This window comes from Notechis scutatus, chromosome 1 (genome assembly GCF_049901735.1).
Source record: "Notechis scutatus isolate UNSWTSFEM ecotype Mainland chromosome 1, rNotScu1.2, whole genome shotgun sequence".
Lineage (NCBI taxonomy): Eukaryota > Metazoa > Chordata > Lepidosauria > Squamata > Elapidae > Notechis > Notechis scutatus.
The window spans coordinates 340,748,213-340,776,019 of record NC_142009.1 but is presented as its reverse complement, the minus strand read 5'-3'; the positions used below and the strand labels follow the sequence as shown (position 1 = coordinate 340,776,019).

At 41.8% G+C, this 27,807-nt stretch overlaps 2 protein-coding genes across 2 annotated transcripts; both read left to right on the top strand.

Annotated features, from left to right (window-relative positions):
* Positions 1-14,203: 14,203 nt before the first annotated feature.
* On the top strand, positions 14,204-19,740 carry LOC148133635 (extracellular calcium-sensing receptor-like). The gene is made up of 4 exons (XM_087967982.1): positions 14,204-14,407; positions 16,111-16,185; positions 17,327-18,187; positions 19,468-19,740. The coding sequence occupies exons 1-4, from the start codon at positions 14,204-14,206 to the stop codon at positions 19,738-19,740; spliced, it is 1,413 nt and encodes a 470-aa protein (XP_087824108.1).
* Positions 19,741-24,201: 4,461 nt separating this feature from the next.
* LOC148133634 (vomeronasal type-2 receptor 26-like) lies at positions 24,202-25,104 on the top strand. The gene has a single exon (XM_087967912.1). The coding sequence runs from the start codon at positions 24,202-24,204 to the stop codon at positions 25,102-25,104; it is 903 nt and encodes a 300-aa protein (XP_087824038.1).
* The last annotated feature ends 2,703 nt before the right edge of the window (positions 25,105-27,807 follow it).

The window sequence follows — 27,807 nt, the reverse complement described above, 5'->3', positions numbered from 1 at the left end:
TAATCCAGTTAGAGTTTAAGCATTGTCAAACAGTCCGTATGTCATTCACAATATATCCATTCAGTAAGACTCACTAACTCAGTCCAGATAATAGTCCTTACTATATCTTTATCAGCCGATAAAGATATCTTCTCCTCCTTCGATGCCTTTCTCCAGAGGATAACGCTGGATATTCAGTAGAACGATCAAACAGTAGACAGTCACAGTAAAACTGTAGTAAACAGTTGTATCCAGCAGTAAACAGCAAACGGCAAAACAGTAGAACAGTAGGCAGTAGGCAAAAGGCAGTAATCGTCAGCAGTCGTCAACAGTAGTAAGCTTTCTCCTGCTTCCTCTTATTGCAGTTTCTAACCGCACCCTTAATTGGCTAATTACATGCATTGTGGTGCTTAAAGCTACAAACACTTAAACTATGATACCTTAGTTTATATATTTATCCACCCAAACCTTGTTGGGTATCAATGTTATACCTAACATTCTCCCCTTTTGGGTGATATAAATATATAATACCTTTACAATCTAACCCCATAGTTTTCACAACTCTCTTGGTGCTTCCTGGCACCTTGGGCTTTTGTAAAATTATCAGCTACATTGTCCTCCAACATGCAGTACTCCAGCTGTATCATTTTACTTCTCACAGATTGTCTAACGTTTAGGTACCTTAAATCTGTATGCTTGCTCCTAGTTTTGACTGCAATATTTGCGGCCATTTGAATTGCTGCCTGATTATCTTCATGTATAATTATAGGATAATTCACAGTTATGCCTATATCATTCATCATTTGCTTATACATAATCAATTCTGTACATAATAGCGATAAACAGGAGAATTCTGCCTCCATAGTTGACAAACTTATATGCTGTTGTCTTATTGACTTCCAACCTATTAATGTCTTACCCAGCATTATTGCTGTTCCTGAAGTCGACTTTCTTGTGTCTCTTTCTGATGCAAAACTAGCATCAGCATAAGCACTCAGAATTAGATCACCTTTTGGCTCTAGATACAATGAATAATTCATTGTCTTTTTAAGATATCTTAATATTCTTTTAGCTGCAATCCAGTGTCTTTCACTTGGTGCAGAATTGAAACGAGCTAACTGATTCACACTGTACGATATGTCTGGTCTAGACCAGTTGCTAATATAAGACAAACTACCAATTAATGATTGATAAATTACCTTATCAAACTCCGGGCTTTGTGCATCAGTGTTGCTAAACTCCTGACTCATTGGAGTCTTAGCCGGCTTACAAAGCTCCATTTTATAATCTATTAGCAATTTGCATATCTTATCTTCCTGAGATATCTTAAAACCCTTCTGTGTTTTCTGTATATTTAAACCGAGATATTTTTTTATCTCCCCTAATTGCTTAATCTTTATTTTCTTTCCTAATGATGCTATTATTTTATTGGCCTCATCATTAGTTTCAGTAATCAATGCAATATCATCAGTGAACAACAATAATAATGATATTTTGCCATTAGTCTCCCTCTTAAATAGACATGGATCGGCTAGTCCAGCTCTGAATCCTATATTGTTTAGTTCCTTTACAATATACTGGTTCCATTCATAGCCTGATTGTTTAAGACCATAGAGGCTTTTTTTTAACAACCAACAATCATTATTATCCATTATTTCACTTTTAATTCCAACAGGTTTTTTCATATATATAGTGTGTCTTAATGAGGCGTGCAAGTATGCGGTTTCCACATCTAGGTGGTTAATTATATATTTTTTTGCTTGCTGCCCACACTAATGCTGCCCTCAAGGTTGCTGCCTTAAGACTAGGTGCAAACACCTCATCATAGTCATTGGCATTCTGTCTAAAACCTTGGGCTACTAATCGTGCCTTATGGATTATATTTCCATCTTTATCAGATTTTACCTTAAAGATCCATTTGCAGCCAATGGACTTCATATCTACAGGTAATCTCGCATTCTCATATACTTTCATATTCTTTAATGAGTTCAGTTCCTTATTCATTGCTGCATACCAACTTTCCTTATCCTTAGTAGGATACATTTTTATTTCATCTACAGTACATGGAGCTTTATTAATCTGGCACACTGTGTTAGCCTGGTACCTATCAGGCGGTCTAGATATTCGTGTAGTTCTTCTGGGAATTACAGGGCTTGCAGGAGGACTTTCTTGAACTACTACCTGTTCATCTTCCTCATCCTGCTCAGCTATTGGATCTGTTTCTTCCTTTATGGGCTCTATTTCTTCCTGTATTTCTCTCTTTACTTTATTCTTAAAGTTACAGGGATAACTAATGGGATTTCTATAGGATTCAATAATTACTTCTTTATTGGTATCCTGTTCTAACTTCTCCCATCCTACGTGCTCTAGAAATTGGGCACTAGCACTACATAACACCTTAGATGTGCCTTTCTCCCAAAATCTATATGCCCTATGGTTTGCCTGGTAACCAACGAAGAAAAATTGTTTAGCTCTGTGTTGCCCTTTATGCCTGAGTTGTTTAGGGATATGCACCCATGCTGGTGCACCAAATGTGTGCAGGTAACCTAGATCAGGTTTCCTGCCATCCCACTTGGTGAATGGTATTTCACCTGTCGTTGTGTTAACAACGTTGTTCAATATGTTATTAGCACAGATTATAGCCTCCCCCCACAAAGAATCAGGTAATCCAGAATCAGTTAACATTGTTCTAACCATTGCCTGTAGTGTTTGGCCTCTTCTCTCTATGAATGCGTTGTGTTGTGGCCTGTATGGTGCAGACTTCTTGTGCTCTATTCCAGCTACCTTTAGTCTGTTCTGGAATTTGTTGTTAACAAATTCCGTACCATTATCTGTCACCAGGGTTATCAGTTGCCGTTTAGTCTTTCTTTCTGCAAATTTAAGCCAGTTGAAAAAATGTTTATATGTTTCAGTTTTGCTCTTCATTAAGTAGCAAAATCCAAATCTAGAATAGTGGTCCATAATGCTCAGTATATATCGAGCACCCCCCATACTGGGTTTCTTTGGACCTATGATGTCTGCAAATATCACTTCTAAAGGTTCTTTAGTTTTGAAACCATTTAGCCTATTTGCAGGCAATACTTTGCTCTTATCTTCACAGCAAACATTACAACGCAAATATTTATCACAAGGTTTTAACCTTATTCCATCAGATAACTCTACTGTACGTTTTAGCATTTTAAAATTTACATGCCCCAAACGCCTATGCAATAAATGGATACATTCATTATGAGGCTTTATATTGTTAAATACAGTCTGTGCCTCCCCTTTCTTACTATCATCTAAGACAGGGGTGGGCAAACTACGGCCCGCGGGCCACATCCGGCCCGTTGGTCTGTCCAATGCGGCCCGCCCCTGAAAAAAATCGCTGCCATTGGTCTGTCCAATCTGGCCCGCCCCTGAAAAAAATCGCTGTGTCGCGTGGCCCCCAAAGCTGCAAAACAGTGCGGAGCGATCTAGGAGTAGGAAAGAAAAGAAATTTGCAAAGGTCTCGGCTGGGAGTTTGAAATCACCTTTGAGTGCGACCTCTCCGAAGGTGAGTCCCCGCCGATCCCCCTTTTTTCCGGGCTTCCAGGCTTAAACTTTGCAAAGGCAAAGCTTGCAGGCTGGAGCGACTTCCCGCCGAGGAGCGGAAGGGTTCCACCTGGCGGGCAGGGCGGGCTGCTTGAGCCACCTAAAGCTAGGCCGCTGCTGGTGGAGCCTTGCCCTGCCTTGGTGCCCCGCTTTCCGGCTCGGCGGTCCTGCTCGGCGCACTTTAAAAGCCTGCTCCCAGCACCCGAGCAACTTCCCAGCAACTTTCTGCTTCGTTTTAACTCGCGGGCCGCGCCTGGCCCCGAGCCGCATGGCGGAGGGGAAGCCCGGGCGGGTGGGCAGGCGAGCTGCTTGGAGGAGGCGACCTGGCAGCGCTCCGGCTTCCCCTCCGCTGTGCGACTGGGCGAGGCGCGAGCGCCCGTGAGTTAAAACGGCCAAAGTTGCTGGGAAGTTGCTCGGTTTTCCGGGCTTCCAGGGCTTTGCAAAGGCAAAGTTTGCAGGCTGGAGCGCCTTCCCGCCGAGGAGCGGGAAGGGTTCCGCCCTGTGGGCGGGCGGGCTGCTTAAACTTTGCTCGGGCGGCACTTTAAAGCCTGCTCCCAGCACCCGAGCAACTTCCCAGCAACTTTCGGCTTCCTTTAACTCGCGGGCGCCGCGCCTGGCCCCGAGCCGCGTGGCAGAGGGGAAGCCCGGTGGGCAGGCAGGCTGCTTGGAGGAGGTGACCCGGCAGTGCTCCGGCAGCAGCAACAGGCAGTTTCGCCCGGGCTTCACTCAGGTGTCCGGCTGGGGCAGTCAGGAGTTGCTACCGGGCGCAGTCTCGCGGCGGCTCAGTCCCGCGTTGCCTTGGGAAGGAAAAGGCAAAACCAGGAGCCGCTGAGCCTGAGCCTCGGTGCCGCTGCTCCCATTGCAAAGCACCGCCGCGGCTCTTCCTTTTTGCCTTTCCTTCCCGAGGCAACGCGGGACTGGAGCTGCACGGAGCGCGCCGGCGGTACCAACTTCTGACTCAGGGGCCTCCGAGGGGAGGGGAAGGAGGAGAAGAGGGGGAAAGGGTGGGGGCGATTCCCAAAAATCTTGTGCTGACCCGGCCCGCCTGTCAAATTTTAAAAGTCAATGCGGCCCCCGAGCCAAAAAGTTTGCCCACCCTGATCTAAGACGTATAACGTTCCATTTAAAGCTGCAGTTACCCTTTTTTTATCCTTCTCAATTATGCAATTATTATTTTTAAATGTAATTACATAACCTAGTTTGACTAATACCCTTACAGAAAGCAAGTTGAACTTTAGTTGCGATACATACAACATTTTTATATCCTGATTTATGCACGGACAATGTGCGGTACCTTCTCCTTTCGCTTTCAGGTTCCAGCCATTAGCAAGTGATATATGTTGAGAGCTTGTAGACATTTTTACAAATTTTGTCTTATCTCTCGTGATGCAGTGGGATGCACCACTGTCCACCACCCATAAATCATTCTTCACATCACAGTTGCTAAACATGGTTAGTTCAAAGGCTTTCTTGGGCTTTTTTACTTTCTGGCTTTTTCCCTTTTTGCAAAAAATTGCCAAATGTCCTCTTCCTCCACAATTAAAACACTTTTTAATTGTGTATGCCGTCGAAGATAAATTCTCTTCTTCCGGGTGCTTTCCTTTACTAAGCTGGTTTTTGTCAAACTTTGAAGATAATTTCTCTTCTTTCTTAGATTTATCTTCTCTCAGCTGGTCACGTTCACACCTTCTTCTGGCTTCTTCTAGTAGCCTGCCTGTAATCTCGGTTAATGAAAGGCTATCCTTAGGCAATACTTCCAACGAAGTCACATAATCATCATAGCTTTGATCTAATGAAGATAATATAATGTATACTTGTTGCAGCTCATTAAATATAAGCTCTTTTTCTTGTAATTCTTGAAAAATGCTCTTCATACAGTTTAAATGAGCTAACATATCTCCATTCCTTTGAAGATGTGTTCGAAACAGCTTCCGTGTAAGATTTATATGCGCTCCCACACTGTCCCGAACATATATCTTCCTAAGGTTCTCCCAGCAGTTTGTAGCATTTTCTTCTCCACGAATATGGATAAGCTGCTGGTCACAGAGAGTCAGTCCTATGATGCATAAAGCCTGCTCATTCTTCCGTTTATAGTCTTGTAACTTTTTGTTATCCTCTTCATCATCAGGATCCCATCTACTCACATCGGGTGGGTTTGTTATTATGTCCCACAAACCTTCTTTTCGTAGAAGTAAACTACATTTCATTGACCATGAAACATAGTTTGTTCCATCTAGTCTGGATATCAAGGACAGATGTGGTAGATTTACTTGTGCCATTACTCTTCAGATATATGACTATTTTAAACTAATAAAAACAGTTTGTTTTTACAGTAATGTGCAACTCACACCAACTCTCACTGCTATATGCTGGTTAGTTAGACTGTGCAGCTGGGCCCATAACCATTGTTAGTGTTTGGGGATAAACCCCTAGCAGAGTATGCAGCAGCAGTCAAGCCAGGCAGCTAAATGAGAGAGGAAGGGTTTTAGAGTATACACACACTGAACACAAACACTGTTTATAGTTTAAATAGTTTTTAATCCAGTTAGAGTTTAAGCATTGTCAAACAGTCCGTATGTCATTCACAATATATCCATTCAGTAAGACTCACTAACTCAGTCCAGATAATAGTCCTTACTATATCTTTATCAGCCGATAAAGATATCTTCTCCTCCTCCGATGCCTTTCTCCAGAGGATAACGCTGGATATTCAATAGAACGATCAAACAGTAGACAGTCGCAGTAAAACAGTAGTAAACAGTTGTATCCAGCAGTAAACAGCAAACGGCAAAACAGTAGAACAGTAGGCAGTAGGCAATAGGCAGTAATCGTCAGCAGTCGTCAACAGTAGTAAGCTTTCTCCTGCTTCCTCTTATTGCAGTTTCTAACCGCACCCTTAATTGGCTAATTACATGCATTGTGGTGCTTAAAGCTACAAACACTTAAACTATGATACCTTAGTTTATATATTTATCCACCCAAACCTTGTTGGGTATCAATGTTACACCTAACAGACCCATACCCAACAACTACCAGATGTTCATGGCCCTGGTGTTTGCAGTGACAGAGATCAACCAGCATCTGGTTCTCCTCCTCAACATCACTCTGGGCTTCAACATGTATGACAATGCCAATTGGAACAAAAGAGTTTTGTTGATCAGCCTCTTTCTGCTCTCCACACATGAGCAAATGGTTCCAGGCTATAAATGTGGCCAGAGGGACAATCTCTTCTATGTCATTGGAGGTGACAATTCCCAATTCTCAATGCTGATGGCCTCCATCTTCAGTATCTTCAAGATCCCACAGTTAAGGGGGCTCCTTTAGATATAGTTATGGAGGAGACAAATTACAGAAGTGAACACAAAAGTCCAACATGACACCAAAAAGAGCTTGACATCAATACTATATGATTTTGAGAAGTAATGCTACAGTTGGACTTATTTTGATATTTTATGTGTCAAGATATATTTTAACAGAAAATTTGTTAATTGGTGGTTCTTCCTCTAAGACAGGGGTGGGCAAACTACGGCCTATGGGCCACATCCGGCCCGTTGGTCTGTCCAATCTGGCCCGGCCCTGAAAAAAAATAGCTGGGCTATTACCCTGCGCCACGTGGCCCCCAAAGCTGCAAAACAGTGCGGAGCGCTCTCGGGTAGGAAAGAAAAGAAGAACTTTGCAAAGGCCTCGGCTGGGAGTTCGAAATCACCTTCGAGTGCGACCTCTCCAAAGGTGAGTCCCCGCCGATCCCCTTTTTTTCCGGGGCTTCCAGGCTTAAACTTTGCAAAGGCAAAGTTTGCAGGCGGGAGCGTCTTCCGGCCGAGGAGCGGGAAGGGTTCTGCCCGGCAGGCGAGCGGGCTGCTTGGAGCGGGCTGCTTGGAGCCACCTAAAGCTAGGCCGCTGCTGGTGGAGCCTTGCCCTGCCTTGGTGCCCCGTTTCTCGGCTCGGCGGTCCTGCTCACTTTAAAAGCCTGCTCCCAGCACCAGAGCAACTTCCCAGCAACTTGCGGCTTCCTTTTTCCTCACGGGCGCTCGCGCCTGGCCCTGAGCTGCGCAGCGGAGGGGAAACCCGGAGCACCGCCAGGTCGCCTCCTCCAATCAGCCCGCCCGCCCGCCCGCCGGGCGGAACCCTTCCCGCTCCTCGGCGGGAAGACGCTCCCGCCTGCAAACTTTGCCTGTGCAAAGTTTAAGCCTGGAAGCCCTGGAAACCCGAGCAACTTCCCAACAACTTTCGGCTTCCTTTTAACTCGCGGGCGCTCGCGCCTGGCCCCGAGCTGCGCGGCGGAGGGGAAGCCCGGCGGGCGGGCGGGCTGATTGGAGGAGGCGACCCGGCGGTGCTCCGGCAACAGCAACAGGCAGTTCCGCCCGGGCTCCGCTCAGGTGTCCGGCTGGGGCTGTCAGGAGTTGCTACCGCTGGCGCAGTTCCGTGCGGCTCAGTCGCGCATTGCCTTGGGAAGGAAAAGGCAAAACCAGGAGCCGCTGAGCCTGAGCCTCCGGTGCCGCTGCTGCCGTTGCAAAGCACCGCCACGGCTCTTTTTGCCTTTCCCTTCCCGAGGCAACGCAGGACTGGAGCCGCGTGGAGCCGCGCCGGCGGTAGCAACTCCTGACTCAGGGGGCCTCCGAGGGGAGGGGAAGGAGGAGAAGAGGGGGGGGGGGCGATTCCCAAAAAATCTTGTGCTGACCCAGCCCATCTGTCAAATTTTAAAAGTCAATGCGGCCCCCGAGCCAAAAAGTTTGCCCACCCCTGCTCTAAGAGATACATAATGTAATATTTCTGTACCTATGAATAATGTGATATTCATAGAAGGGTAAGAACTCTTTCATTGTGGTTTATTCCCTGTACCAACTTTATGGCTGGTTTCCTTGGATTCTGAAATGTCACAACCAGGGAAAATATATTAATTGGTGGTTCTTCCAGAGAAAGGGAGAATCTTGTCTCAAAGTGACTCAGCTTGACGGGGTCAATAAACTACAAAATGGGGACCTCTAAAGTCACCATCAATCTTTATCTTTTCTCTTTTAAAGAAGATTCTCATTTTTTTTCCAGCTCAGCATTGGCTTTAAGTTCATTCAGGGAGACCAAAGAGTTTATCCTTCCTCTTTTTGGATTAATCCCAAGGAATTTCCTCAATATGTGGGTTTAGTCTGGATGCTCCTGTATTTCCAGTGGAACTGGGTTGGGTTTATTGACTCTGAAAATGAGAATGGAGAACGATTCATCTCAAATCTGAGGCCAATGCTCATGGAGAAGATCTGCCTGGCCTTCATTCAAATGATGAAACATGATTTTTCTCATGCAGAAGTGTTCAAATTCACATTACTTTCAAAACTATGGGCTAATGTTGAAGTCATTCTTTTCTTTGCAGAACCTGATATTGTTGAAACATTTCTTTTGATTATGAACTTATTTGAAAAAACAATGTCCAAAAGTTTAGATCTTAACTTCATATTGGAAACCACATACAAACCATCTTCATGATACTTGGAAAGTTTTAAAGCACTTGCATGGGTCTTTGCATTTTAGGGACCACAGCGGAGATATCTCAGAATTCAGAAATTTCCTCCTCTCCTTAGACCCTTTGAACCCACAAGAGGATAGGATTCTCCCACTATGGTGGGAAAAGGTCTTTGACTGGGAGTTTCACAAACCAGGACGCTATTTTATAAAATAGAAGAAATACTGTACAGGAAAAGAGAATTTAGCGAATCTGCCAACCTACATGTTTCAAACAAGCATGACTGGTGAAAGTTACAATGTCTACAATGCTATTTATGCTGTAGCACATGCTTTACATGCAGTGTATGGATCTGGATCACAACCAGCCCTTGGGAGACTTTGAAAGAGAATCTCCAATGTTCTGCCATGGTAGGTAATCTCTGTCACTTCGTATTCAGATCACAGATTTTATTTAGGAAACTTCATATACTTATATATACTTATAATACTCATTAAATACACCATCTGTTTGCTACAATATCAATGTACTTCTGAACATAGTAAAACAGCAATTATTGGTAAAAATAATTTGAATTCCCCATAATGTTCAGTGGAAAAGGGGCAGAGGGGGAAAAGAGAAGAACTGCAAACCAGTTATCTTCAAGATCTATAGAGAAAATATCTTTATATAACATCCTGAAAGATCTTCAAAGTTTGCCTGAGTTGCCTATCCCCGAATTTATTTATTTATTTTATTTATTTATTTGATTTGTCAATCACTTACAAAATAATAGGTATAAGTATAAACATGAGTAAGAATACAGGAAATTTATTTATTTATTTATTTATTTATTTATTTGATTTGCCAATTGTTTACAAGATAATAAGTATAAGTGTATACATAGTTGTGAATACATGAAATGGGTACATATAAGAAAAATAAAAGAAGAATAAGAGAAACAATAGGACAGGGACGGTAGGCACGTTGGTGCGCTTATGCACGCCCCCTACAGACCTCTTAGGAAAGGGGTGAGGTCAATAGTAGACAGTCTAAGGTTAAAGTTTTTGGGGTTTGGGGAAGAAACTACAGAGTCAGGTAGAGTATTCCAGACATTGACCACTCTATTGCTGAAGTCGTATTTCCTGCAATCAAGTTTGGTGCGGTTTACTTTGAGTTTGTATCTATTGTGTGCTCTTGTGTTGTTATGGTTGAAGCTGAAGTATTCATTGACAGGTAGGACATTGCAATGTATGATTTTATATACCATGCTTAAATCAGACCGAAGACGGCGTAATTCAAGGTTTTCTAGTTCTAGAATTTCAAGTCTGGTGGCATAAGGTATTCTACAACGAGTAGAGGAGTGGAGAACTCTTCTTGTGAAATATTTCTGGACTTTCTCAATTGTGCTAATATCAGATACGTAATGTGGGTTCCAGACTGATGAACTGTATTCGATTATTGGTCTAGCAAATGTTTTGTATGCTCTGGTTAGTAGTGTGATATTACCAGAGAAAAAGCTACGTAGGATTAGGTTAACAACTCTTAATGCCTTTTTGGCTATGTAGTTGCAGTGGGCTCTAGCACTTAGATCATTAGAGGTGAGTATTCCAAGGTCCGTTACAGAGCTTGGGTCATCAACAAGATCTTGACTATTCAGCTTGTATTTTATTTTCTGATTTTTTTTGCCAATATGTAAGACAGAGCATTTATTTGTTGAGATTTGAAGTTGCCATTTGTTTGACCATTCTGATACATAGTCAAGATCTTTTTGTAGGGTAGCAGTATTGTCTGTGGTATTGAACAGCTTTACATCATCAGCGAAAAGAACGCAATTGCTCTTAATATGATCACAGAGGTCATTTATGTAGAGTATGAAGAGAGTTGGTTCTAGAACACTGCCTTGGGGGACACCACTATTGACAGGTACAGAATTTGATAGGACGCTCCCAATTTTGACCATTTGTTGTCTGTTTGCCAGGAATGCTTCTATCCAGTTATTCAGTTGTCCAGAGATACCATAGGATTTTATTTTTAGGAGTAGTTTGTCGTGTACCACTGAATCAAAGGCTTTACAGAAGTCTATGTAGATTGCGTCTATTGCTTTGCCCTGGTCGAGTTGTGTCGTCCATATGTTTTTGCAGTGTAAGAGTTGCAGATTACAGGATAGTTTTTTTCTGAAACCAAATTGTTTATTGGAGAGTAGGTTGTTTGTCTCTAAGTGGAGGATGATGGATTGGTTAATAATTGATTCCATGACTTTACAGGTGACGCAGCATAAGGAGATTGGTTTGTAATTTTCAACTAGGCTTGGGTCTCCTTTTTGAAGATGGGGATGACTGTGGCTTGTGACCATAGGTTAGGCAAGGAGCTGGTTCTGAAAGATTTTTCAAAGATTATGCTTAGAGGTTTGGCTATGGCAGTGGATAGATTTTTTAAGAAGTAGGCACATATTCCATCCGGTCCAATAGATAGAGATGGTTTTAGATTGCGTAGTGCTTTTTCAACATTGTCTTCTGTAAAATCGATATGTATTAGATCATTGTTGTTATCTGTGGTACGGCTAGGAAATACTGGGCATGATCCATTGCTGTTTACAAATACTGAGCGAAGAATGTGTTAAAGATGTTGGCTTTAATGGTGTCGTCGTTGCAGTTTTTACCATCAGGTCCTATCAAGGGTGGGATAGACCTTGAGTCTTTTAGTTTGTTGTTTACAAAATTGTAAAAAGCACGGTGGAATTGGTGCTTAGAAGGTTTTCCTCTTGTTTAATGTGATAATTGATGCATTCGGTCTTTATCTGGTGGCATAAATTTTTGTATCGGCTTTTGAAATTGGCAACGTGACCAGATTTGTTTTTCCGCCAGAGTGATCTGTTTTTGGATTGAAGTTTCCTTATTGTTATGGGTAATCTGCTTTTTGTTTTGTTTTGGGAGTTGTTGTTGGTACATATAGTTTGATGACTCTTTTGACTTCAAGTAAAAATATGTTGTAATGGTCTTCAACAGTATTGCATCCAGTGAATAGAGATTGCCAATCCAGGGATGAGAGATCGTTGTCTATAAGATCATAGTTGCCTTTTTTGAAGTTACAATTGGGGATTACATCATTGTGGTGATTTTTGTGTGGGCGTATGTTGAGAGAAAAGTCAATCATATTGTGGTCACTGCTGGAAAAGGGTTCTTTAGTTTGTATTCCGTAAATTAAATTCAAACTATTGCAGAAGATGAGATCGAGGCAGTTGTTTAGTCTAGTGTTGTTGGTTACTAGTTGTTCCAGTCCCAGATTTGTAATAGCATTGTAGAAGGTTGTGTGTGTGATTTCAGTTGTATAATCATTTAGGGTCCAGTCAATGTGAGGTAGATTGAAATCGCCAAGAAAGATAAAGGGGTATGGGCAGGATGCAGCCCATGTTAGTAATGTATTTAGCTTGTTTACATGTTCGATGTCATAATCAGGTGGTCTGTAACATAGTAAGAATCGAATTGTGATTTTTAGGGATAGTTCACAGATGATGGTCTCAGGAAGAGCAAGCTCCTGGGTAACTTGGATATTTTTTAGATGTAAGGACTTTTTATAGAAGATAGCAACACCACCTCCTCTACGAATTTCACGATCTGATCGGTAAACATGATAGTCTCTTACTGTGGTAATGGAGTCAGGGAGAGATGCATTGAGCCATGTTTCACAGACAAATATAATGTCGAATTTAGCCATATTTAGTAGGAGGAAAAATTCAGGTATTTTATTCACGAGGCTTCTTGCATTGAGTAGTTTGCATTTAAGGCCAGCAGTAGTTGGAATTGAGGTAGTTAGGGGCGTGCATGCCTAGTCTTGGGTGATGGTGGGACGGTTGAGGTAGGGTTGTGGTTGAGGGTTAAAGCTGAGTTGCGGGTTGTGTGGCTTACTTTTGATACAGTCAGCATGGTAGTCAATGTACAGGTCCTTCTCTCCATTGTCTAGACGTTTTTTGAGTTCGGTGCGGAGTACACGGGAGCGGGCACGTTGCTGTATGGTTAGGTCAGGGCGACAACAGAGGTTCTTATGGTTGGTGTTGGTTTTGGCGAGTGAATTTATAGTGTAAATGAATTTACGTTTGCTTGCTTCATTTTTGCAAATGACCCTGCACAAGCGTGGGGCCACAGAGCCGTCTCTGTTTTTGAGCTCTCGGCCAATGCGGGAAATGTCAAGTAGGTATGAATAAATGGGGACAATATGCACACCCCTTACAGACTGTTAGGAATGGGGTGAGATCAATAGTGGATAGTTTGAGGTTAAAGCAGTGGGGTTAGAGGATGTAACAATAGAGTCAGATAGTGCATTCCAGGCATTGACGATTCTGTTGCTGAAGTCGTACTTTCTGCAATCAAGTTTGGAGTGGTTAACATTGAGCTTGTATCTGTTGTGTGGTCTTGTATTGTTGCAGTTGAAGCTGAAGTAGTCATTGACTGGTAGGACATTGTAGCAGATAATTTTGTGTACTACGCTTAAGTCCAACTGTAGGTGGTGTAGTTCAAGATTGTCCAAGCCCAAAATTTCAAGTCTGGTGATATAGGGTATTCTGTTGCGAGCAGAGGAGTGTAGTATCTCTTCTCATGAAACACTTCTGGACTCGCTCAATTGTATTAATGTCTGATATACAATGTGGATTCCAGACATATGAGCTGTATTGGAGTATTGGTCTAGCAAAGGTTTTGTATGCCCTAGTTAGCAATTCTATATTTCCAGAGGAGAAGCTTTGTAAGATATGATTTACAACTCTTAATGCCTTTTTGGCAATGCTGTTACAGTGAGCTGTGGTGCTTAGGTCATTAGATATGAGTCATCCTAGGTCCTTGACAGAGTGAGGTCATCAACGAGGTCATTCCGCTTAGCTTGTATTTGGTATACTGATTCTTTTTACCAATGTGTAGGACAGAGCATTTGTTGGTCAAGATTTGGAGTTGCCAATTGTTTGACCATTCAGATACATAATCAAGGTCACTTTGAAGAGCAGTAGCATTGTCGGTGGTGTTGAATAGTTTTACATAATCCACAAAGAGGACGCAGTTGCTTATAAGGTGATCGCAAAGGTCATTTATATAGAGTATAAAGATAAAATGATGGCAAAAATAAAAATAAATAGTAAAAATGATAGAAGTCATGATGCCTTATCTCTAGCTTTCAGCCAATTACTCCAATTCATGAAGGTCACTTTTGTTTCAGCTTCTTCCTTATCTGATGAGCGTCCAGTTCAATAACAGTGCTGGAGAAGAAGTCTCCTTCTCAGAAAAAGGACTGGGATCTGCTCGTTATGAACTTCTGAATTGGGCTCGCCTTCCCAATGAATCAGTTGTCCTTCTGAAAGTTGGGGAAATAAATCCTGGGGCTCCCGCAGGCCAGGATGTCACCATTCGCTCTGATGCAATTGTCTGGCCTATAAAGGTGAGATGGAAGATTCATTCTCTCCTGGAGATGCAGAATGTCCTAACTGGAAAACAGAACTCTTGAATCAGGAAACATGATTATTGAGGTAATTCCCCGTTAGGAGAAAGAGCACATACAGGGAGACGTAGTGAGAGTAGTGAAGACACACACACAGCACACAGAAACACCGTACAGTAAATGTAGGTTTTACTTCCGATAAACATTTAAGCGAAGTCCAAGACAAGCATTCCAAGTCATTCACAGGTAAAGCAGTCAATGTTCAGTTCAGGGATAATCCAAATATCAAAGTCCAGTATCAAAAAACAGTTCAGTAACAGACTTACATCAACGATCAGTAACAGTCATTTAGGAAGAACGGCAATACTCTCCAACAGAAGGAAACAGAGACTCACACACTCACTGAGACTCACTCACTTCTTCTGAGACTAAACAACCCAGGTTTCTGGCTCCATCTTATGACCGTTTGAGAACCCACACCCAATTACAGTTTTTGCATTTTCTTAAGGATACAGTATTAAAATGTCTATCCTGGTTTATATATTTCCAACCCAAATAACTGTTAGGTGACTTACATTCCTAACAATGACAGCATAACTTGGGGCAGAAAAAACTGTTTTGAATGCAAAATGCTTAAGATCTTACTTGTGCCAAGTTCACATTTAGAAAACAGAACATGGAGCTGTCCTATGTGCCTTCCACCTGATTACCTCAGGGCCCCTGCAACCAGGCCATCCTTGCCCCAACACCTGTCTTGCGGCCATGTGCAGCAGGACCCTATATGGCTGCCGGCCCAGTTCTTCTGTTTGCTCACAGCCACAATGGATCAGGAGGCTGAGCGGAGATATGGTGCAGTGGCCACAAGGGGACACAGGTGTTGGGGCAAGGATGGCCTGGCTGTGTGGGCCCTGAGATAGGCCAGTGCAGGGCACATGGGACAGCTCCATGGTAGTCCCCTGCCCCACCATGAACAAGCAGAAGTGAGATTACCTGAAGGCAGGACAAGAAGCAATGGGTCGAAATTAATCAAGGAGAGAAGCAACTTAGAACAAAGGAGAAATTTTCTGACAGTTAGATCAATTAATCAGTGGAACAACTTGCCTCCAGAATTTGTGAATGCTCCAACACTGGAAGTTTTTAAGAAGATGTTGGATAACCATTTGTTTCAAAAGGTGTAGGGTTTTCTGCCTAGGCAGGGGGTTGGACTAGAAGACCTCCAAGGTCCCTTCCATCTCTCTCTCTCTCTCTCTCTCTCTCTCCTGACATTGTCAGAGTATTAAACTACCATTACCATTACTGCCAGAGATCTCTGTAATGGTAGCTTAATATTCTGATGATGTCAGCAGAGGCTGACGAAAATTTAGTAAGTACAATAAATGTAATTTTAAGTTCTGGAGATTGCAGGATGTCTGTTTCTTCATATATATATGTTTGTGTGTGTCTCTCTCTGTGTGTGTGTCTGTCTGTCTGTCTGTCTGTGTCTGTGTCTGTGTCTGTGTCTGTGTCTGTGTCTGTGTCTGTGTTGTCTGTGTGTCTGTGTGTCTATCTGTGTCTGTGGGTGTGTCTGTGTGTCTGTGGGTGTGGGTGTGTGGATGTGGGTGTGTGGTGTTTTGATAGACCCTGGTGAATCATCTCCTGAAGATGGACACAGAATATGAAGCATGTTCATTGGTTAAGTAATCTCAAGCCTTTATCTCTTCTAGAAGGTGCCCTTTGCCAGGAGTGGCATGAAGAGGTGTGAGGCAGGAGAGAGAAGAAGTGTCCCAGAGGGCAAGCAGGTTTGCTGCTACCTATGTACCCCTTGTTCAGAGGGGAGCATTTCTGATCTGACAGGTAGGGCATATTTCAAATATAGACCTTCCAGGATCAATGAACCATTCCGTGAATCAAAATATTATCATTCTTCACAGAACTATAGGCTTCAAAGTTTCAAGGTACAGGGATTTTCCCTATAAATCACTTCTTTCCCTTTTCAGAATACTTGATGCACAATTGTATATCCTTTTCCTTGCAACCAATTTGATCATTCCCTCTCATATCATTCAGTGTGACACACAGGATAATCTTCTTTCTGTCCTTGGGGGTCTCAGCTCCAGAATCTCATACCAGATGGCCACCTATTTGGCAATTTCAAGGTTTCTCAGGTACTTGGACATGTAATATGATGGAAGGGCGAATGCAGATGTAAGGAAGTAAGTTCTGCCTTGTGTGGTTCCTGCTGACAACTTACAGAGCCAATTCTGTGACCGATAGAAAACATCTCATGAAGATACAAAGTTGTGGGCATGAGGGGGTCTAGATGCTAGATGAGTTTAACATTCTGATCCAGATTCCCAAACATGACAAACCCTCTGAAGCAATGATTTCTTTATTAGGAGCACCAAAAGCCCTGGCAAAATGTATCTCTCTCACCACAGTTTAACAAGTCTGTCCAACAGGGAGATGAATAGTTATCTGCCACATCTCTTCATCTCTGCCCCCTGCCTTTTATCCCCAGAGCTAGGGAGGAGCTTTGCTAGCAGAAGTGGCTTTTCCATCCCAAGGACCAGCCCATAGATTTCTCCTGCTCTCCTCTCTTTTGTCTTCTGTGCATCCGTGCATCAGGCACTGCATCCAGCTGTTCCTCTTCTTCCTCATCAGCCACCTCCATACTTTGGGGCTGTTGACTCTCCATCTGCAGGCTGATGGATGGTCAGGGCTCCGCCTCTGTCTTTCTCTCTGGCAGCTCTGTTCCTTCTTGCTCCTCAGAGCTCTCAGGTTGCCTTGATGCTGACCCTGACTCCCACACCTCCTCCTCCTCCTCCTCCAATTCAGTGGCTGGAGGGGATGGTGGCCAACAGGCCACAACACTTAATAACAAAAAATACAGGTACCATTTTCCTTGATTAGCTTCTTTTTTCTCTCTATCTCCACCCTCAGCTAGGTTATCGCTTCTGTGACCCTGTTTTGAGTGATAAGATCCAGTTCCCCACCTTCTACCAGATCGATCCCCAATATCACCTACAGAATGCAGCCATTGTCCAGCTCCTTTTGTATTTCCAGTGGAACTGGATTGGGATTGTTGTTCCAACCTCAGAGAACATTGAACATTTTCTCCAAATGTTGACCACCACCCTTGCCCAGAATGATATTTGCATACATTTTGTAGAATACATCGCGTTCCGAATCTCAATATTCAACGACTTGCAAGGAAAACAATTAAATGTGCTTTGGGCCATTTTGAACAGTAACGCTCAGGTTGTGATTATCTCAGGGGATGCAACGTCACTGCAGAGTCTAATAATAACCCTCTCCCATTATGAAGAAGTGAACCAAGCTACTTCTGGGAAGGTCTGGATCCTGACCACCCAATGGGAATTTGCAGCTATTGGCTATCACTACGAATGGGGGAAACTAAAATCTCTCCATGGTGCTTTGTCTTTGACAGTCCACACAAACCCGGTGCCAGGATTCAAGGATTATCTATCGGCTCTGAATCCACATGAACCCCATGGAGATGTCTTTCTCCCCAGTTGGTGGGAAGTTGTATTTGACTGTGAAATATTGAAGGCAGGCCTGGCCTCACCTAATGGCCGGAGGGTTTGCACTGGGGAGGAGAACCTGAACACCCTTCCAGCCTCCATCTTTGATGGAAAGATGACCGGTTTCAGCTACAGCATCTACAACGCTGCCCATTCTGTGGCACACGCATTACACGCTGCATATATGTTGGAGTCACAACAGGCATTGAAGAGGGGTAGAAAGAAGCTACATCTTCACCTGTCTGTGAAGCCCTGGCAGGTAACTCTTCAGCTCTTCTTAAACAGCTTTAAGATTCATGTACTTTTGCCTGGGATCTCCATTACCTTTTCTTTTCCTCAATGGCTACTTTTCCCCTTTATTTAAATCTCATACAAATTTTGATTTTTTTTTTAAATGTTCATTTCTATTTCAACATTCATAACTGGAAAAAGAAGAATAATTCCTACACTGTTTTTCCTTAATCATTCCAGTTGCTGTAGATCTGTTTGAGTTTTCCATTGAAATTCCCATTGCTGTATTTTGATAGTTCAATCCACATTATATTCTTTCTTTCTTTCTCTCTTCCTTCCTTCTTTCTTTCCTTGCTTCATCCCTCCTTTCTTTCTTTCTTTCTCTCTTTCTTTCTTTCTTTCTCTCTTTTTCTTCTTCTTTCTTTCTTTCTTCCTCTTTCTTCTTTCTTTCTCTCTTTTTCTTCTTTCTTTCTCTCTTTTTTCTTTCCCTCCATCCTTCCTTTTTTCTTCTTCTTTCTTTCTCTTTCTCTCTAACTTGCTCTCTTTCTCTTCTTTCTTTCTTTCTTTTTCTTTCTTTTTCTCTTTGTCTCTTTTTTCCCTCCTTTCCTCCTTCATTTTTTCTTTCTTTTTTCTTTCTTTTTGACTTTCTTTCTTTCTTTCTTTCTTTCTTTCTTTCTTTCTTTCTTTCTTTCTTTCTTTCTTTCATTCATTCATTCATTCTTTCTTTCTTTCTCCACCCATCTCAGTAGATAACGGAGTGGCATACAATTCAAAAAAATACATTACAATTAAAAATACAAAAAACATTTTAAAATATGAAAAACATGAAAAAACATCAAGATTAAATAGACATGGGAGTAAGGTATTTAGCCAGTTAGCAATACAGTCAGAAAATGGGGTGACATAGTCAGGGTTCCAGGACATTATGAAAGAGTAACAGGGTTGGGATCATTCTAATTTCTAAAGGGAGGGTGTTCTATTGAGCAGGGGCCACTACAAAAAAGAGAGAGAGAGAGAGAGCATGTCTTCCAGTATCCCAAAAATGCTTTTTCAAGAGGCAACTGGACTTCCTTGTTTTTCTTTGAAGACATTTCGCTTCTCATCCAAGAAGCTTCTTCAGCTCTGGATGACTGACAATATCCATAGGCATGTCTTCTGGTCATCACCAGCCAACGTTATTTGGGTTTTATCTCTGGGATAGGAGAAAAACATGTATTATGCATATCACAATTTTAAATATCTTTTATATAAAGTCTTTTCACTTTCATGGACATTTTGGTTGTTGGTTGGATTGTTTTGCAATTCTAGATGTACGCCTTCTTAAGAAACATCCTTTTCAACAACACCGCTGGGGAAGAAGTGTCCTTTTCAGAAACTGGGATGAAATACGCAGGATTTGACATCCTCAACTGGATCGTCTTTGCAAATACATCAATCCTTCGACAGAAAGTCAGATGGGTCAGTCCGGAGGCTCCTTCAGCTGAAAGTTTCAGCATCAACCCCAATGCCATTGTGTGGGCCAGCCAGGTCAGCTTTGGAAGCCATATCGAGACCAGATGCTCTCATGCTGCCACATTTTGAGCCTGAGAAAGTGGGAGGGGGGAATTTCTTGGAGTGTATGTAATTAGACATAATAACATGCTTTTTCCAATTCAAGGTCATGTTATTTTGTGCATAAGCGAGGGGAAGTCTTAAGTTGGGCTGGATAGTGATGCAATGATGAATGCAGGGGATGGATTTGTAGTTTCTACTTATTGCAAGGAAGCCCAGAACTTTCAGATTCGGGATTCCACAGTTGTGCCAGTTACTATCCAAAATAAACTTTTGAGAAGATGTCTGTGTTGGAGTTTTTGGAAGTTTGCTGGAATGCTGACATGGGGAATAGATGTTGTTTTCAGGAAAGTTGAGAGGAAGGATCAGGCTGTTGTGACTGCCAATTGGCAGAAATGGTGTAGGGTCTCCTGTTTGGGTAGGGTGCGGTTGGACTAGATGACCTACAAGGTCCCTTACATCTCTGTTAATCTGTATCTGTAAAATACTATTGCACGAAGGGAAGAGGAGGGGCTCCTTTTATGCAGACCCTGAAACCAAGCTGAATGTTTGCAATGTCTTCCCCTCAACCTCTCCTTTTTTAAAAAATAAGGTGTTTTTTTAAACTTGAACTTGTCATCTTCCATTAAACAGTGTGTCATCTGGGTACAAATGTTTCTGTGCTTTTACAATCAACATTTACAATATTATTACAATATTCAATACAATATTCATAATAATTTTCTAATCTTACAATATTAATAATCTGCATTATAATGCTATTCATTTCTCTCTCTTAACATATCTTCTAATGAAAATATAATATTATATTAGGTATGGTATCTTAACAATGACATATAAGAATCACCATATGTTTACATCTCTATCTTAACATATATTCTTTATTTCACTAATCTCCATTTATTTCTAACTTCGGTTTTTATTCTCCAGCCATCCATAAAATAGCTCCCATGTCATATACACTAATATTCAGTTTGTTCTTTCTCTTTTATAGCAAGCGTTAATATGTTCATTTTTGCATATTCTAATATTTTCCTAATCACTTTCTCATCTGTAGGGATCTTATCTCTTTTCCAGTGTTGTGCAAATACAATTCTAGTGGAAGTTAATACATGTATAATTAAATATGCATTCCCTTTACTGTAAGTTTCGTGCAACATCCCCAACAAAAATATTTCTAGTTTTAAATCGATATGCTGCATTATCATATTTTCCAACCACATTTGTATTTTTGTCCAATATTTTTTTTTGCCTCTACCCTTGTCCACCACATAGGATAATATGACCCTGGTATCTGATGGCATTTCCAACATTTAGCTGATTTGTCTTTAAACATCTTTGCCAGCCTTGCCATCTATAAAACATCTTATATAAGTTTTCTTTGTATGCGGTTGACATTGTAAATGTATAATTCCTATCCCACAACTTCTGCCATTCATCTAGTTCTAGCGTGTGTAACCAAAAATTTTTGCCCATGCTATCATTGTCTTTTTCACTTATTCATCTTCCAATTTAATAGATAGTTACCCCTTAACCTCTCCTAATCTTTCTCCTTTCAGAATAAGCCTTTTTCCCGTTGTGTGAAGCACTGCGTTCCAGGACAAGCCAAAACAGTTGCAGACAGGAAACAATCTTGTTGCTACAAATGTATTTCTTGCCCAGAAGGGACCATTTCTAATCAAACAGGCAAGTTGCCCAAGGAGACTCTTAAGCAGGAGTGAAGAGGTCTGGCATGGCTGCCTGGGGAGGAGTGAGAGAGAATATGAGGTGGCAAATCAGTTGAGCAAATCGACATGAAAACAATTCAGAACTTTTAAGAGTAGTCCATTGAATGCATCCTTCTTTAAGTTATTAGCAGCAGCTTTTCAGGATTATGGGATGGATTTTTCCAGTCTTTTAGGGCAGCAGGAAAGATGAGCTTTAGCTTGTGTTCTTAGTGCTGCATTTATGACAAGTTTTGCAAATTTAAAAACAAAGGAAGATTAGGAGGATTCTCTCCTGGCAGAAATCATGATCTTCTTGAATGAAGGAATAACAGAATAACAGAGTTGGAAGGGAGCTTCATTAGTGGAAGCTTTCAAGAAGAGACTGGACTGCCATCTGTCAGAAATAGTGTAGGGTCTCCTGATTGGCAGGGGGTTGCACTAGTGTCAACTCATAAAACATTTCTATGCCTGTTTTAGAGTTTCCATGAACAAAGGGGCGGGGAGAGAAATTTGAAAGAGCAGTGCAGCAGTTTAAAACCAAAAGTGCATCCCATTCTTATCTTGCAAAGAATGTAACTAAGCTACCAGAATTTCTGCCATGAATAATGAATTACGTGTCTCAGAATCGGCTTCATACAGGTCATGGACTTCCCGCCATGGTGCAGGAGGACTTCCCGCCATGGTGGGCTTCCTGCCATGGTGCATGAGGACTTCCTGCGATGGTGGATTTCCTGCCATGGTGGGCTTCCTGCCATGGTGCAGGAGGCCGACTAGACCACACCCATCATGGCCATGCCCACCCAGCAACTGAGCAGAGAACCAATTGCTGAAATTTTTGAAGCCCACCCTGCTGATAACCCTTCTTTTCCAATATTCTCCTCCAATTTTTCTGCTCTGTCACTCATGCCCTGATCATCTCCCAATTGGCCTCCATGTGAGACTATACTTGAAAAGTATCTAGAAGCTTCAGCTGGTACAAAAGGTGGCCACGCAAGCAAATTTGAGTGCTGAAAAGAACAGCACATGTAATAACACCTTGGTTGCATGAGTTGTACTGGATATCAGTTTGCTTTCAGTTCCAATTCAAGGTGTTGGTTATGACCTTTCAAGCACTACATGACATGAGGTCAAGCTCCTTATGGAATCATCTTAATCGCAAAACATCAGACTGTCCCACCTAGTCAGGTGTATGTTAGGGACCCTGTCAGTTGAACAATTATGATTGCAGGAGGAGAGCCTTCTCTGCTATTTTCCTTATCTTGTAGACTTAGCAATAGCAACAACAATAGCACTTAGACTTGTATACTGCTTCATAGTGCTTTACAGCCTTCTCTAAGTGGTTTGCAGAGTCAGCATCTTGCCCGCAACAATCTGGGTCCTTATTTTACTGACCCCAGAAGGATGGAAGGCTGAGTCAACCTTCAGCCTGTAAGACTCGAACTGCTGGCAGTCAGCAGAGTTAGCCTGCAATACTGCATTCTAACCACTGTACCACCAGAGCTCTTGAGATAGATAGGTAGGTAGATAGATGGATAGATAGATAGATAGATAGATAGATAGATAGATAGATAGATAGATAGATAGATAGAATATAGACAGACAGTGGTAGACAGATATTGTAATAGACAGGAGAGACAGAGATGCTACATAGATAGATAAGTTAGGTAGATAGGTAGGTAGGTAGATAGGTAGATAGATATAATATAGACAGACAGCAATAGATATTGTAATAGACAAAAGAGAGAGAGAGATGGTAGATAGATAGATAGATAATTAGATAGATAGATAGATAGATAGATAGATAGATAGATAGATAGATAGATAGACAGACAGACAGACAGACAGACAGACAGACAGACATCATTCTTGCCTCTTATTTGTCAGTGTTCAAAAGAAACTCCCCAATTCCATTCAGCATTCAAAGTCCATCCAAGTAAGAATTTATTAAAGAAGTCATGTTGGCTGACAGCTTCCATGGCTGATATTATTATTTTTTAAACTTTTATATACTATTTGTGTATGTTTTAATATTTTATTGTACACTGCCCAGAGTCCCTCAATGTGAGAGATGGGCATTCCAAAATGTGATAAATAAAATAAAACCAATTAATTAATTAAGTCTCCTTGAGAGGTTAGTAAATGCTATGACTTCTTCCAAGATTGATTCCATTGGATCTGTTGTGATTAGCCAGCAGCAGGTGCGAACGGTGGAGGAAACCGAGGACTCGGATGAGGGGCTGGGACCATCAGGGAGTGGATTGCTGCCTTCAGGGATTGTGGGGACTGGCAGCAGTGATGAGGAGGTTCCCAAGGAGCCTGTGCCAAGTGCACGTGAGCACAGGATGATTTGTAGAAGAGAACAGCTGGAGCAGCACAGGCAACTCGGGAGTAAGGATGCAACGTAATGTTCCCTCCCTCCAGGGACTATAAGCCTAGTTTCAAAAGGTTTTTGCCTTTGCAGAAGGCAAAAATGCTCTAAGGACCCAGAATTGTGTGTAGAGACTCTGGCTTATCTAAAAAATTCTGTCAAGGCTTTTCTGGTTGGACTAATTGGCTGCAAGCCATCTTTTATCTACAAAGAAGTTTATTTGTAGATGAAAGCCGTGAAGGTTTCAGATGCTGCGTCTGTTTGAGATTCTCTTGCTGGTAATAGGGTTGGGTCAGAACAGGATCTTTCTGCATTACGCACAGCAGAACTAAAGAGATGGGGAACATAGGACATTCCACCCCATTTATTGGGAAAATGACTCACCTCAAAAATAAATCCTGGTTATCTGATTAATGTATGCTAGATGCAGCTCGGTGTATCCCCTGCCCAGAAGACCAACACCCGAACAAGAACCACATCCTGTGCATTCCCAAGACCATGAACTTTCTCTCCTATGAGGATACACTTGGCTTTGTTTTAGTTTCTCTAGCTCTTGTCTTCTCTTTGATCACAATCTTCGTGTTGGCAGCCTTCATCAAACACCGCAACACCCCCATCATCAAGGCCAACATTCGCGATCTCACCTACATCCTCTTGGTCTCTCTCCTCCTCTGCTTCCTCTGCTCCTTCCTCTTCATCGGACAGCCAAGGAACCTCACCTGTCTCCTCCGACAAACCACTTTTGGCATCGTTTTCTCCACTGCCATTTCATCTGTGTTGGCAAAAACTCTTACTGTCGTGCTGGCCTTCATGGCTACTCAGCCAGGAAACAGGGCAAGAAAATTCTTGGGGAAGCAAATGATCATAGCCCTGGCTTGTCCCCTTGTGCAAACAGCTCTTTGTGCCTCCTGGCTGGCAATCTCCCCCCCATTTACTAATTTGGACTTTCATTCTGTGAAGGGAGAAATCGTGATGGAATGCAATGAAGGTTCAATCACCATGTTTTATGCTGTGCTGGGCTACATGAGTTTTCTGAGTCTCATTAGTTTCATAGTGGCTTTTCTGGCCAGGAAGCTGCCTGACAGCTTTAACGAAGCCAAGTTCATTACTTTCAGCATGCTGGTCTTCTGCAGCGTTTGGATCTTCTTCCTCCCCACCTATCTGAGCACCAGAGGAAAGTCCATGGTGGCCGTGGAGATCTTCTCCATCTTGGCCTCTGCGACTGGTCTGCTGAGTTGTATCTTTCTCCCCAAATGCTACGTTATATTGCTGAGGCCAGATCTCAACAATAGAAGTCACCTCATGGGGAAAGTTAAGTAAGAAAACAAGAAAACATAAAGTCCCATCTGTACAGGTTAATATAGACATTTCCACTCCAACTATGTCCAGACACAACAAGCCCAAAAGTGACATTGAGGTTTTCCTGTTTTTGTTGACTCTATCTGACTCTAACTATGTGACCTATTGAGAAAGTTCTGCCAGAAGCCTTTCAATTTTATTCAAACCTATAAACAAAAATGTCAGAAAAAACTCCTCTTTTTAGCTTTAAATCCCCCCCCCTTTATCCTGAGTTGTTGAAAGAAATCATTAGGGCAGAGAACCGGCTGTTAAATTATTTGAATCCCATCACTGATTCAAATACTTCTAATCTAATGCTCAAAGTTTCGGGAACAAATAGCGTGAACCTGATGTATTCAGAGGAAGGGGAGAATATAAACATTAGAATTCCAGATTAGAATTCCAGATTAGAATTCCAGATTAGAATTCCAGATATGCAGTGTGTCTTTATGTGTATGTATGTCCATTTAGGTGTAATTACAAAGTCAGACTCAATAGATAATTTGTTATGTAAATTACATGACACAATTTATAAGGGAGTGATTTTTCGTATACTCTGTATATGAGAAAATAAAATACAAAATAAAATAATTTGGATTTTCTCTTGCTGAAATGTTTTGTTTTCTAACACCTAAATGTTTTGTTTGCTAACATTCAGTTAAGTTTCCAAGTAGTTCCACCCTTTTCCTTTCCTCCAACTTGAACTTTGTATGCTATATTCATTCACTCATTCATTCATTCAATTCAATCAATCAATCAATCAATCAGTTCGGTGTCTTACTCAGAACATGCTTAGGTAAAATGTTTATCAACATGGATAATAAACTCTACCAGAAAGTGTTTTAAAAACTCTTTGGTTTAAAATAAATAGTATGAGGAACTGTCCTGTTGGAAATTAATATCCGAATATTTAATATAAAAGTCTACTTCTATCTTGATTACTGGGGCCTCAGTGGGTACAAGAAGAAAGAATGAAGAATAAAGGAATGTGTGATTGTTCCTGATTAACAAATATTTTGTGATTATTCACATGAAGTTATTTCCAATTATTAAATGGACAATATTTTCTTGCATTTCAAGATTTATTTTTGAAATAATCGAATACAAAATATCCCAAAATCACAGCACAAAATCTCCACCTAAATGAGCAATTCTTCTGCCTCATTATATTCTCTTTACAATTCAGATTGGTCCTCAATAGGATAATGAAGCATTTTGGAAAAAAGATACAAGCCAAGAGACCAGCCCCAGAAGCTAAAATGGAGAAGATCTCCACGGCCACCATGGACTTCCCTTTGGTGCTCAAGTAGGTGGGAGGAAGGTGACCCAAACACTGCAAAAGACCAGCATGCTGAAAGTAATGAACTTGGCTTGATTAAAGCTGTCAAGCAATTTCCTAGCCAGAAAGGCCACAGAGAAACAGACTAGGGCCAAGAAACCCAGGTAGGCAAGAACAACATAAAACATTGAAATTGAACCTTCCTTACATTCTGTGATGGTCTCTCCAAACAGGGAGTGGAAGTCCAAGTTGAGAAATGGGGGAGAAGTTATCAACCAAGTGATACAAAGAAGTGCTTGGACAAGGGGACAGCCTAAGACAAAAGAGATGGTCAGAGGTTTCCCTAAGAGTTTCCTTGACCTGTTCCCTGGTTTGGTGGCCATGAAGGCCAGAACCACCATGACAGTTTTTGTGAAGACAGAGGCAACTTCAATGGAAAAGAAAATGGCAAAGGCAGTTTTTTGGAAGAGACATGTGAGTTTCCTGGGTCAACCAATGAAGAGGAAGGAGCAGAGGAAGCAGAGCAGGAGGGAGACCAGGAGGATGTAACTTAGATCCCTGTTGTTAGCCTTGACAATTGGTGTGTCATGATGTTTACGGAAAATCACCAGAACAGCAGTTGTGATCAGAGAAAAGAAAATAGCTAATGAGGATAAAGCATACCCCAGGGGGTCTTGATAGGCAAGGAAGTGGAGCTTCTTGAGAATGCAATTGACTTTTTTCTTGTTGGGGTATTGGTCTTCTGGGCAAGGAGCACAATCAGTTGCATCTGAAATTAAAAGTCTTTATATGACCATTTAAGAGACATCTGCCATGAGCTATTGTGCATTTCATGATGGATCAATTCTCCTTCTTTGTTAATGATCCTATGTTAGTTTAGTCAGAGATATGGATCTATTCATCTCCAGTTGGTCTGGACAATTTGTTGTGGAAAAAGGCCCTGTCTCTTCACTGGACATTTGCATAACTATTGTAACCCACTTCATATGGAATTACAAAAAGACCGATATATCTATCAACCAGAAATCTTGCTCTTTTGTATGTCTGTGTGACGAGAATGTCCAAAATGCAACAGAGTAAGACATAAAAAGTTGCACTGAATGATATGAGAGGGAATGGTCAAATTGGTTGCAAGGAAAAGGATATACAATTGTGCACCAATATTCTGAAAAGGGAAAGAAGTGATTTACAGGGAAAATCCCTGTACCTTGAAACTTTGAAGCCTATAGTTCTGTGAACAATGATAATATTTTGATTCACGGAATGGTTCATTGATCCTGGAAGGTCTATATTTGAAATATACCCTACCTGTCAGATTAGAAACTCTTCCATCTGAACAAGGGGTACATAGGTAGCAGCAAACCTGCTTGTCCTCTGGGACACTTCTCCTCTCTCCTGCCTGGCAC

Bases quoted from the DNA above. Each gene is read 5' to 3' on its own strand.
- LOC148133635 (XM_087967982.1), top strand. From the start codon at position 14,204: ATGAGCGTCCAGTTCAATAACAGTGCTGGAGAAGAAGTCTCCTTCTCA. The intron at 16,186-17,326 runs GTTTGCTGCTAC...CTCCACCCTCAG, and splicing joins GTGTCCCAGAGGGCAAGCAG to CTAGGTTATCGCTTCTGTGA. The intron at 18,188-19,467 runs GTAACTCTTCAG...TTGCAATTCTAG, and splicing joins TGTCTGTGAAGCCCTGGCAG to ATGTACGCCTTCTTAAGAAA.
- LOC148133634 (XM_087967912.1), top strand. From the start codon at position 24,202: ATGCTAGATGCAGCTCGGTGTATCCCCTGCCCAGAAGACCAACACCCG.